Source organism: Malurus melanocephalus, unplaced genomic scaffold (genome assembly GCF_030028575.1).
Source record: "Malurus melanocephalus ecotype Western Australia unplaced genomic scaffold, MMel_1.1 scaffold_18, whole genome shotgun sequence".
Classification (NCBI taxonomy): Eukaryota; Metazoa; Chordata; class Aves; order Passeriformes; family Maluridae; genus Malurus; species Malurus melanocephalus.
The window spans coordinates 4,244,151-4,257,028 of record NW_026623250.1 but is presented as its reverse complement, the minus strand read 5'-3'; the positions used below and the strand labels follow the sequence as shown (position 1 = coordinate 4,257,028).

Here is a 12,878-nt window from a genome sequence, read left to right as displayed (position 1 = left end):
CTTGTAAGGTGAGTAGAACGTGTCCCGGTGTCCTTTTGCGAGTACAGGAAGCCTGAGGCACTGGAGAAGAAACAGCAGCAGGCTCCTCCTGTAGTGAGTGTACCCTGCACCAAATGCAGGCCTGCAGACTGATCCCAGTCCTGCAGTTACAGCTGGGTCTGCAGGAGCTGTGTATAAGGCAAAGAAGAAGCAGAAGGACACAAAGAGAGAGGTCTGTATGAGCGCTCCTGCTGTCCGAGCTGTTGTTGATAACTTATCCAGTAGTGAAGGTGCTGGAACAGGCCCTGTGCCTGCTCACAGTCCAGTGAGTCCTTAAACCCACTCCTGTGTCCCACATCACAGTGTAAAAAAGGCTAGTCTGACAYAGGCACTGCTTGGCTAGGGATGAGACCTTCTTTTTCCTCTTTTCCTTCACCCTACTCTGTGTATGACCTGCTGCCCTTTGCTGTCTGAGTGCTGGGAAGGGGAATCTTGGGCCCAGCTTTACTCTCACGACAGCAGCATGCTCCTGATAAAAAATCACAGAATCTCTTAGGTTGGAAAAGACCTCTGAGATCATCAAATCCAACCTATGACCAAACACCACCATSTCAACTACCCCAGGGCACTAAATGCCCCRCCCAATCTTTCCTTAAACACCTCCAGGGACAATGATGCCACCACCTCCTTGGGCAACCAGTTCCAATGTCTAATCACCCTTTCTGTGAAGAAATCCCTTTTAGGGTCCAACCTAAACCTGATGGCTTGAGGCCATTTCCTCTTACCCTGTCACTGGTTGCCTGGGAGAAGAGACCAACCCCCACCTGGCTATATCCTCCTACATGTCACCAGCCTGGAACCAGGCAGGTTCTCTGATCTCCACCCAAAAAAGAACTAAGGTATCTTCTGATTTCTGAACCTTATCACCACCACTGTGGATTGCTCATATCATTATTTTTAAAGTTATCTTGTACTTTTTAATATATTAAGGCATACTAAGTAAGGTTTAAATGACTTTATTTTTAATTTGCATTTGTTCAAATTTGTTTATAGGGTTACTTGTGTCAGAAAACCATAAAACCTAAGAGTGTATCACAACTTGAAATGTAAGTGCCCAGACAATATTAAACAGATTTTTTTTTTCAGGCATATTTGATATGTTTTAGTTGAGAGAAACAGCAAGAGACACAGTTAGTATAATGGGCTTCTGGGTAATGATTACCCAGAAAARTATTTATAATAAATTGAGTTTTGTTTGTTTGTTTTATTTCTGAAATAATATTAGATGCCATTTGCTAATTATTGAGATGTAGCTTAAACATGAGGTCGTTGCATTCTGTAACCAAACACATTTGATCTTGCATTTAAGGTCAGCATTAATCACCTGCGTTTGTTTGTTGAGTACAGCTTTGTTCATTTCAGAGCAGAAACTGTGCCTTTTCTGTCCCTGCCGCCAAAACACCATGCTCACAGGCCTCACTGCCACGAAGAGATGAAGCCTGGTATGTCCTTAAATACAATTAATGACATTTCACAGTGTTTTCCAAGCATCTCTGTTACGTAGAACTGTGTGAAAGTCTCTATATAGTCTTGTTAAACTAAATTAATGTAGACTTTAGCTATTTTGAGATTATAAAAATGGTTGGACATATCACTATGATATTGTACAAATTAGTGATACTGAAGCCACTAAAATGAAGAAACAACCAGATTCCMGGTTTTGCATTCAGAAAGGCCCCTTCTATTTCCGTCCTTTAAAATGCAACATGTAAGTGCAGCAAAAAATCAGGGTGGCAAATGAACCAACTGAGACAGAAATCACTCTTCAGTGGTAGTTTGCACTGTGCAGGAAAGAGACAGTAAGCAGAGCAAAACACCACTGGAGCTGCTTGGCTTACACCTGAGACTCTCAGTTAGCCCTTCTCTCATGCAGACCTCAATCTTACCATATCAGTACAGTTCGTTGCCAGGTAGCCAGTAGCAATTAAGAAAGCAACCCATTTTCCATGTTCATCATCTCTCTCATTGCAAACAAAAAAAAAAAAAAATCCGCATTATATTATCTTCCTTTATGACAGTCTATTGCCAAGGAGCTTTTCTCTGCCCCATGTGATGAAAAGAGTTTTACACAGCTGCCCGTGCTCCCCAGCAGTGATGAGATGCAGGACTCTKTTTGTAATCAGGTTGGTTTCAGCCGTGCTGTCTATTTTCTACCTGAACAGCTGACCCTCAGACTGTTTTGTCCAAGTGTGTCTAATAACACAGCTGCCTCCTGCTGAGCAACTCTGCCAGATACACCGGGGGCTCCCCGGGCATGTGCTGGAGCTGCCCTGCAGACCCACACTTTGCCCCAGCAGCTCTCAAGACAATGTAGACAAACCCTGGAGTACCCCAGGCAGTTAAACAGAGCAATCAGCATCCTTAGGTGATGAATACACCCTTTTAATTTCTTCTTTCTCTCCGCTCCCCGACCCCTAGAAAGATCATGATACTTTACACAAGAGCTCAGAAGCCCAGCAGGCACCGTGATGTGTAACAGCTGTTTTGCAAAAGGGACARAAACGAGCAGCTTGCTCTTTCCGGTCTGAGCTGAGAGTTTCGTATTTCAGCTCCTCCTTCACATTCCAGGCCTGCCCAGGCTCCTCTCCAAAGATTTCAAAAATGGAGCCTCTCACAAGTTATCCTCTGAAATACTCAGTGCCCAAAGCCAGGGTCTTTGTTGTCTTTCTGTCAATGGTTTTGTGCACCTCCATTCTCTGCCTTCTCCAACTCAGGTTTTTTAAATTTAAAACTAAAGATTTTTATTCTTTTGAAGTCAAGGATTCACGAGGAAGGATCATTTCCTTGGAGAAGTACAGAGGGAAAGTAAGTTATTATTTCACTTTTTCTGTCTTAAATCCTTACTGACAAAAAAATGTGTACTTTTCTAGATAAATAAGAGGTTTGTTTATAGGATTTTTTTTGTCAGAAATTTGTGCTAAATTCCTGTTCTTCATACAGTAAACTGGAGAAAAAWTTTTTTTCTAGGCCTGCTCCAGGAATTAAGTATTAGATCTAATAAATCAAGGGGGAAAAATCATATTTTTTTTAGCGTAAATCAGTGTAGTCTAACAGGTAAATTGGTGGATTTTAATCTTTGTTAGGAATGGTAGCATGTTGTTTTTGGACTTTGGAATTTCTTCAAGTAAATATGATTTTAGTGCATGCCTTAAATATCTGGGTTTTTAAATGCTTATATTTAAACGAAGTTGCAAGGCTAAATTTATCAGTTTATTGTTTTGTAACAGCAGAATGTCTCAAAGTAAATATCTTCATCTGCTTTCATCGTTATCTGTTTAATTAAATTAAATTTATTTAGCCTTCCAACAGGAAAAATTATGGGAAAGAGAGATGCCATTTTAAGATTTAATTGTAATCTCTACACTATCTATAGGGTTTTTCCTTACTATTGTAACTTTATTTCTCTGAAGGCAACTTTGGTTGTAAACGTGGCCAGTCACTGCCGCTACACAGAGAAAAATTACATCGCACTGCAAGAGCTACACAGAGAGTTTGGTCCCTCCCACTTCACTGTGCTGGCGTTCCCCTGCAACCAGTTCGGAGAATCAGAGCCTGGTTCAAGCCAGGAAATAGAATCTTTTGCCAAAGGAAACTATGGAGTAACATTCCCTGTTTTCCACAAAATCAAGATCCTAGGATCAGAAGCAGATCCCGCCTTTAAATTTCTAATAGGTAACWATTTTCTTTTATGTATCAAGCTGCCTGTAACCATTGTACTTTAGTTGTATTCCAGTCTGAGATTTTGTCAGGAAATATTGTAGCCTTCAAAAACTATGGAAACAAACAGGCACTTGGCATACAATTCATCTCATTTCAATTTGGATATCAAAATCATGGGCAGGAGAATTGTATCCTGGAAGCATCGGTTTCTCCTCACTGATTGTAAAAACAGTTTACTGTGACCAACCCAGCTATAAACATCCATTTTRTGGATATTTAAACTTGAGTCCAAAAACTCTACAAAATCCCATTTTAAAGAACATGATTTTTGTTTTAAAATTATTTGTCTTRATATCTTTATGTCCATTAATGTTCTTACTGTCCTAATTTCTTAATGTCCATTAAAAAATGGACAAAAATGTAGTCATGGGAGACTAAAATTACTGGAAGATTTTACGTAATCACGTGCAGATGAGATCAATTTTTTAAGCAGTCCTACATCTGCCTTTATGTAAACTGTACTATAAAGCAGAATTATATGTACTGTAGTAATATATAACCACTGATTTGTGTTAATTTGTCATGTGAACTCTGGGGCCTAGCCTGCAAAACCCTGCATGAATACTCCTGTTACAGGGAGCACTTACAGAGTTAGAGCCTCACATTCTCACAAGCAAAATGAAGCTCTCTCTCTCTCTCTATCTCTCTATCTCTCTCTCTCTCTCTCTCTCTCTCTCTCTCTCTCTCTCTCTTCTGTTGACCAAAGAGCTCACAGACTTAAAGTCACCCTGAAAAGCCTCTCTGAACTTTCCTGAGCTCTGACCAGGTCTTTGACCCGTATTGGTACATGAAAGAAGTAATAGCTAAAACACAACCCTTTTCTAACACACCATTTTAACCAGAAAATAAAGTAACAGAAACCCCAAACCTGTACTCCATCTCCTTGCCCTCAGAGTGTATTCYGCTCTCTCACAGTGCCTCTTGTCAGAAAACTATTTCAATATCTAAATGAAATCTTTCCGAAAGTGTTGCTTCTTGCCATATCATCTATGATATCGCCTATGTACTTGAAAATTTTTATTATTGAGGAGTTATTTAAGTAATCACAATTGTAATTGTAACTGTGTTTGTTCCTACCTCCTTTAAGGCATGTTACTAAAAACATCAGGTAAATTTGTCAGCCTGAGTTGCCAGAGGTCCAGTGGAATTATTGAGTATTTTCTCTCTGTTCTTTACCAAAGAGTATAGAGCACAAAGGCACCAGCTGKGTGGGATTAATCCAGATTCTAATGTCAGTGCAATCAGTGTTAAATAAATATATATAATACCTATAAAGAAAAAAAAGTATTTACTCAGCATTTTCTTATTTGACATGCTGTTTACTTACAAGAAGGAGAAAGATCCTCTGGTACATAAGTATTCTGAAAAAATATTTTCTCTTCCTGCATTCCTGTGTTTCGCATTAAATTATTGTGTATTTTCAATCAAAGTATCTGTTTTCTTCATGTGGCCATCTTGACAATAAGAAGATTGAACATCTTCATGCTATACCACACTTCTATGCCTGTGACTACTCGAACAGGATGGCAACAGCACTGTCTGATAATCCAGTGCAAAATTAGTCCACTTGCAGCATAAATGTGGTGCCATACATCAATCTGTTGCTAAAAAAATCAGTTTAGGCTTCAGCACAATTCCCAACTGAACATTGCTTCTCCAGCCAAAATCTACCAAAGTTTTTTGTAAAGCAGCCTAATTCAGCCATCACCAGTACAACTTCTTGCTCCCATTTTATTTCCCCAAATCTGACATAAAACTGGGGATTCCCTACATGAATGTGCAGCACTCTTGTCCTCTTCCCTAGGCAGCATAGCATAGTAAAAGTAGGAACTCTTAAACAGTTTCACAGGAAGGGGCATCACTGACTTCCCACTTTTTGGGTCATTAACACACCCAGTAAATCCATGCCCAGACTACAAAGGATATGATGGGATTACTTCAGCTAGTCAAAGAACAGCATGGGGCATGGAGACAGTTCTAGGTGTGAGTAGCTAAAATTATCTGATTTCATCCTWACAGATTCTTCAAAGAAAGAGCCTCGATGGAATTTCTGGAAGTACCTTGTCAGCCCTGAGGGTAAAGTCGTGAAATTCTGGAGACCCGAAGAACCAATAGAAAGTATCAAGCCCGAAGTAACATCATTAATCAGGCAGATTATCATGAAGAAAAGAGAAGACCTCTGAAAAAGCCATTCAACATCTCGGGTGTACAGCCTCTCTGCATTCCTGGGAAATGTTGCTAGAAGTTAAAAAGGTGATTTTGCTGCTCTTCAKCATTGGTGCTTGTAATGTGTTAATGCTGCATTGGCTCCTGCAATGGCCTCAGGAACAGCTGGGGTTACTGACATGATAGGACACTCAGTACCTTGCAGAGAGGGACCTTCAATTTGCATAAGGGGATAATGTGTTTTGTTTTTAATTGCTGACAATAGTTAATTAAAATTGTCACCAGCAGGGAGATAGTTAAAAATAAGATTTATTAATAAATTACTTACACAGTAATTTACACATTTTTTTCCCATCTACCATTAAGGAAGAGATTTTTATATTTCATTAACCCATAATTGCCCCATTGTAAAACATATGGGGCCCAAAATATCCATAGCAGGGTTTCTAGAGACAAATGTAACTGAAGATAGCAGCTTTGAAATATCTTCTCAAGGAAGACTATTGAAATGTGAAGCTGTCAGTTGCAAAAAATTGTACATGGAAAATAAAATTATTAAAAGAAGCAAAAAATTGGGGGAAAAAAGTTTGTTCGCTTGCTTTATATTTTAATTATTTTAYGTTTTAATTTTACAACAACACCTTTAAACCCTTCAGCCTTCTCCATACATTTGTGCTGCAGTACAGTGCTTCAGGTGTGAGCTCATCTCCTGCTGGATTCCTTCTGTTCTGCCCTGGATGAAGGCAGGGATGCATGATTGSTACCAGAAGGATTCAAGAAGCAACAAAAATCAAGGGCCTGGCTTTCTAGCAGACATCTTTCTGAGACAGTCCCAGACAGTGCTCCCCAGCACCCATCTACCTCTCAATTCTAGAATAAAACTGCAGTTTTCAAGTAGAAGGGGATAAAGGTTCATGGCTCAAGCCCCTCTCTTCTCACCTTGTAATCTCCCCACYCCTGCATGTAACTGCAAACCCATTTCCAGTTCTGTTCCACTGTTCTGTTGCAAACTGCCAAGTGTTTTGATTTACCTGTTTGCAAAAGGGAGATAGTAAACTTGAATGAGAAACCTCACTCCAGCTGTCCATGTCTTGAAGGAGTGTAGGAGTGCTGAGAGAAAGGAAGTGAGAAAAACCTGTGTCTAAGCAGAGTCTTCTAYATGAAAAGGGCAGACAGAATTAATGCTATCTTGTAAGGCTAACAGTGATCGAAAATACCTTAAGTGCTTCAGAACTTTTTCCAATAAAGACAGACACCTAAGTGTATTGAAAAGGTGAGAAATTCAAAAGCAATTTCAAAATGAAAGAGTGATTTTTTAATTTGCTTATTGAATTCATTGAGAATTTCTCCAAATTTTTTTGAAAATTAAGTAATGGTATTGATGYGGAAGATTAAACAAAGTCACTCTCAATAATGGCAAGCACCACTTAAAGCATTACCATTTTATCCACTTAAACTTTCCAAGCCCAGTTAAGGACCATGTAAAGCTCTCATTAGACCAAATRATCCTCCTGCTAGTGTTTTAGACCAGTCTCAGCACCATTTACCATTATTCTGCAAGATTCCACACCAAATCCATGAAGGCAGTGTTTGTTTCTATGCTGAGGTCCTGCATTTTACTCGTCTCCTCTGCATGTACAGCTCCAGCCCTGAGAGCACAGAGGGGAACATGTCAGGTGATTTTCATCACACATCCCTGAGGCTTTGATGGAGGAGGAGGAGCACTGAGATATGGACCCTCTCCTTTCACTGGGAGCAGTTTACAGCCCGTGGAACTAAGTGTCAGGACAAAACATTCTACCTGTAAAAGGTGGATATTCGAAATTAAAATRCACAAATTAAAACATGCATGTCCATTCATGTGCACTGCTAGAGCTCCCTGTTTTTTGTATCACTGAATAAAAATGATGGGTATAAAGAAATGYTGGGTGCTGTTAGTGGAAGACCTGAAAAAAATGCTTATTTTAGGCGGGATACTGCCTGAGACTTACTGAGCATATGGGAAATTTCATCTGGATCCTGAAAATACTCAAGATAAACCACAGTATAATTTTCTAGTTTGAAAGGGATCAGGAGGGAAGGAAATGTGTACACCTTGTTTGTGACTCGCTCACTAAAGCTCATATTGTTTTTCAGAGGACACAGTGTAATYTTGAATGTCTCAATGCCAGCATTAAGATCAAGTGTCTTTCCTGGTATTCAGAAATAGCATGTGGTATTGGCAAACAAGTGGACAGATTTACTTAACTCACTCCTTCCTGAATCATGTTCACTCCAGAGTCCTAGGAAAAAASATTCTGTCTGAGAAGAGTCACGGAGCTTCTCCTTTCACTGTTTAGTCACAATGCACTACAACCATCTTCTGAAGAAATTTGAATATGGGTACCATTCAGTCCTGATTGAAAACAGCTTAAGTTTTCCAAAATTTACTGTTAATTAACATTCCTCAAGAAATTAACATTTCTCCTTAACAAAATCTCAGTATGTTTCTATTGCTTATATATCATGAGACATGCCAGCTCTTCCAATGTAGTATTTAGGGCAGGTCACTGATAAACGAATCACTTCTTTCTTAGAACTGTGTTACCAGTTATCTGGGATGAAAAAAAAAGAATTTTTAATGGCCAAATCTACATAAATTTTGAAAAGCAAATAAATAAAATGCAAGTCAGAATACTGTTATACAAACACCTATTTAGCTATAGTCAAAAGCCAGAAAAGTAGAATGAAAGCATGTTTATATAAATATCCACTGAGTGTTATTTTAAAATATAGCATATAAAAATACAAACTCCAAAATTTTTAATGGATTGAAACATGTGTCTTGGATTCCTAAATAATCCCCCAAATTTAAGATTAAACCACCATCCTAAAATGGTTAACAAAGGTCAGTCCATGAGTGGAAGTTATTTCATCCCCATTTGAGGATAATCCATTGCATCTTTCATCCTAGATTTTCATTCCCATCTCAAGCTTCCTTCACTCCTTAGGTCTGGCATATCCTTATTTTCTCAGACAAGTATCATTTAACTGTGAGTCTCTCTTTGCAAAAAGTTACCTGGGAGTGCAAATATTCTAAATCCATTTCAGTCACCAGAAGTACATSTTCCTGTAAGTTAAAGTACTGTCACAAAATACTTGTTTGCTGAGCCAACACATCAATGCTCCTTCAAACATTTAGTGGTGTAAGAGAAACATATTCACATAGGGTGCAAACCTGAAACTCTTACTTAATAGTTACATAATTCAGTAAGTTTTCATAAACCAGCTGGGGTAGTTGTATAACTGTGTGAAACACAGCAACTTACATTTATACTCTCTCTTTACACTTTATTTTATACCCTTCATTCTCTCTAGCACAGCTCCTTTCAGTCAGGGCAACCAGGCAGACATTGGACCAGCTGGAGACCTGTGAGATGTTTCTAGTAGTGGTGTTTGTATCCTCATGTGGACAGTGATGTGCTAATCTGACAGTGTAGCCAGTTGCTGGTGTGTGAGAGCAGCTAACTAACAATACACTGCCTGATCAGCACACTCGAGCCGTGGCTCTGCACACCTTCACTGACACAGCTGCTCCTTCCCTTCACTGTGCCAGCTACACACAGCAGCACCTGCATGAGACAATCATAACAAAGAGTTTCTTCAGCACTCTAGGTGCCCAAAGTGCCAGGAAGAGGATAAAATCAACACTCAGTTGGCTGTGGCAGTATGTGTGATGGAAGCTTGCAGTGTAATATCAATCAAAAAGATCAACGTGCTTCCAGCCTTTATTCTTCTCAGTACAGTGTTATGTCCTGTTCGCATTGTTGAGACTAAATGTTTTAATGCATTGATGTTCAGAAAATAAGTTACCCTGAGAAGCAATAAGAGTGGCAAAACTCGAAGGTTGACTTTTTTATATACATAYAATGGAAAGGTAATTATTTTTCATAGTATTCAGGAAGTTAGTGAAAGCAGCTTTAAGCCTTTTGGGGCTTTAATTACTCAATTAAAAGCAAACAAATAAACAAACAAAAAGCACCTCCCAAAGAAACTATCAAATTGCATTTCCAAATGCTACTGTTTAAAAAATTAAAATCAAAATCTTAAATGCAAGTGAAGTTTTTAATTGTGCTGCTTTTGCTTTAAAAAAAAAGCTCCCAAGAGCTTTTACCTAGGTATTTAAAAACTTCCGGTTACCTTGGTATCTAAAAGTAGGGAAACACCAGTCTAAATCAATCAAAAAAATTCTCACAGTTGTTTGAATAATGGAAATACAAAATAGCACTATAATACCAAAAATTAACCTGACAGTCTAACAAAASCAATAATTGGGAGAAACTGAAAGATTTCTTACACAAAAGCAATAGGTCTCCTTTTTGATGACCAAGGCATGTGGGAAGAGAGAGCAGCTGCATGTTAGCTGCTGTCAGAATTTCAAGCAGCCAACATACACTGCCGCCCCATCACACACAGTTTCACCACCTGCATTCCTGGAGCCAGAATCCCAGCACCTTCCAAAGGAACTGCCTCTAAACAGCAGAGAGCCAGCCCTGCAGCTGGTGACAGTGTAGCAGTGACTGCTGCGTTACCTACAGCAGTCAACTAGCAATACACTGCCTACCAGACACAGACTCCTTGCAGAGGGAGATGCCTCCTGAAATAAAATGCCTGGAAAYAGATCTTATTTTCTACTTAAATTGAGCATATTCACCTGTTTTAAGRTTTGTGTTTCATTCATGTGTATATACAACTCAAACACTGTATAGTGTCAAGGTAAGTGTCTGCCTCAGCAAGACCTGAGTAAGAGCAATAGTATAAGCCCTGTGAGGAGTTCCCAGGCTGTCCAAAAAGAGCACGGGATAGTGTGGCAAGCAGTTTCTTGACTTAGCTGTGGGAACACCAGTATGGTGTGTTACCTCCACAAGTTATTTTGTGTCATACACACTTACTCCAATCCTTTTCTTTGTGGGACCCTTCCTCATGGTCACTGTTGGAACCGTGCCCTTAAGTCTAGATGACCCTAAACTGAGAATAGACAACTTTAATTTGAAATTAGAATTATCATTGGTTACTCCATAGTGCAACTCACCTGTAGATTACAAGCCACAGCACACCTCTATTTACAGCCACCTAATGGAGAAAGAATAAAGGTTTCAGGATTGAAGGATATGAATTGAGTCTGGATGGAGGTAAAAGTTTACCTCCAACACCCATTTTGATTGAAAGTCCTTTGAAGTCACGCTGGAAAGGAGGTACTAAGTTAGACACTTTGTACAAAAGGCARTGAATACTGTATTTGAAGCATTCACTTTGTTCCTTCAAAATTGGTCTTAAATCACTCAAAACAAATCTTAACTCAATACAAAACAAAACATAAAACRTTTACTTCCTTGAGTGCTGCTGCTGTTAGCAGCCACAGAAATTACCGGGTAATTGAGTTCTTCTTGTTCCACAGCAAGAGGAGGCCACCTCTGAGCTTTCCGTGATGCTTTTTAATGAAACAATATGGAGTGCAGCTAGCAGCTGTGGACACATCAGAGACAACAGCCAGCTAACATGCACTGCCAGACTGTTACATTATCTTATGTTTTGGCAGTTAGTTCTCCTTCACCACCAACCCCAAAGTTTTATACACTCCTAGAGTTTGGTCACTGCTCACTTCAGAAACATGGCTTTTCCCATGGGATGATTCACATAAAATCTGTGTGTTGGAGCAACATTGTCAGCATGCTAGAGGTTACTTTTCTATACAGTCATTGTATCTAATGGCACACCGCTTATCTGCTGCTTCAGTGTTTTTCAGTATGTCCAATTCCATCGACACTTTCACTGCCCACTCCAACCAGGGTGCCTGTTCCAGACTTACATGGTTTTGTGATTTATGTCACCTCCTTAAGATACAAGCTGCCTGTTAAGCAATTATTTTTGTTATTAATAAGTTTCCTACCTAGGTACCTACTGTACATTTTACCACCCTCCAGAAGTGGACAAGTGAGTTTGCAGTGTCATAGAAAAGAGAGCTCTGCAAATCTATACTACTCCTTCTACCAGGTCAAATAACTTTTGCTTTTAAAGAGTAAGCAGTCCCTCTAGTGCACCCGGAGAGAAGCCCAAAGGTGGTTTTGTTTCTTCCCATGAAGAGATGTTGATTTGCCATAACTTCAGTGTTTTTCTGACACTGGGGATGCTATGCTTGAGAAAGAACGATAATAATTAACAGAAAAAAATAAAAACGGTAAATTCCGGGGTTTGATCAAATTCGCTTATTTTCTATAGCTTGCTTCTCTCCTCCTTCTTCGTCCCTCCCTCCCTCCCCCAGAAACGTACAGAATGGAACACTCAGTGCAGGGCATACAACGGACTGGGAATGTCTATGCCTGTCCTTACCTTGGCCGCYCTCTGTGCGCTTTGCTTTCTGCTGCACTTCAGGTCTTTTCCAAGTGTTCTCATCTGGTCGTGCTTGAAAAAAAGAAACAGTGTTACAACACTTAGCAACCGCGCAGCTCAGTTCATTCACCCTAAATCACCCTCCATCGAGCCTTGCTGCCGGCTGGGTTTCTCTGGGAGCCACCGGGGACGGGGCAGAGCCCCCGAGGAGGACACCTCCCCGGCGCGGTTCTCCCCAAAGCACMGGCAGCACCTGCGCCCCAAAGCAAGTCCTCATCCCTCCTGCTCGTCCTCCGGGCGGTTTTTTCTAGTTCCCACTCACTCCATCTCTGCCGGGACTGACTGAAGCCGCTGCCGCCACCTCAGGAGAGGTGCGCTGACTTGGAGCAGGATCCCTCCGAGTCAATCGACCCACAGTGGGATAAAGGGATGGTCCGGGCAGGTGCGTGGCCGRCAGCCTGCTCGCACGGCAACCTGTAGGAAGGGAAACTTATAGCCCGGCCAGCCCTCGGGGCGCCGGTCCCCGCTGGGAGGCGGTGCCAGCTCCTCCACCGCCCACCGCACCGCTCCCTGGCGTCTCACGC

At 40.5% G+C, this 12,878-nt stretch overlaps 1 protein-coding gene across 2 annotated transcripts; it reads left to right on the top strand.

The window, feature by feature from the left end:
- The first annotated feature begins 2,566 nt into the window (after nt 1-2,566).
- Nucleotides 2,567-7,231, top strand: GPX8 (glutathione peroxidase 8 (putative)). 2 transcript variants are annotated; one of them, XM_057389607.1, is made up of 3 exons: nt 2,584-2,844; nt 3,450-3,711; nt 5,779-7,231. In XM_057389607.1, exons 1-3 carry the CDS (start codon nt 2,641-2,643, stop codon nt 5,940-5,942), a joined length of 630 nt encoding a protein of 209 aa, XP_057245590.1. In that variant the 5' UTR covers nt 2,584-2,640; the 3' UTR covers nt 5,943-7,231. The 2 variants fall into 2 exon arrangements, with proteins under 2 accessions (XP_057245591.1, XP_057245590.1); XM_057389608.1 differs by lacking the exon at nt 3,450-3,711 and having other exon boundaries at nt 2,567-2,844; nt 5,779-5,909.
- The last annotated feature ends 5,647 nt before the right edge of the window (nt 7,232-12,878 follow it).

Excerpts from the sequence above, each read along its gene's own strand:
- GPX8 (XM_057389607.1), top strand. The coding sequence starts at position 2,641 with ATGGAGCCTCTCACAAGTTATCCTCTGAAATACTCAGTGCCCAAAGCC. Across the intron at positions 2,845-3,449 it reads TGGAGAAGTACAGAGGGAAA|GCAACTTTGGTTGTAAACGT; the intron begins GTAAGTTATTAT and ends ATTTCTCTGAAG.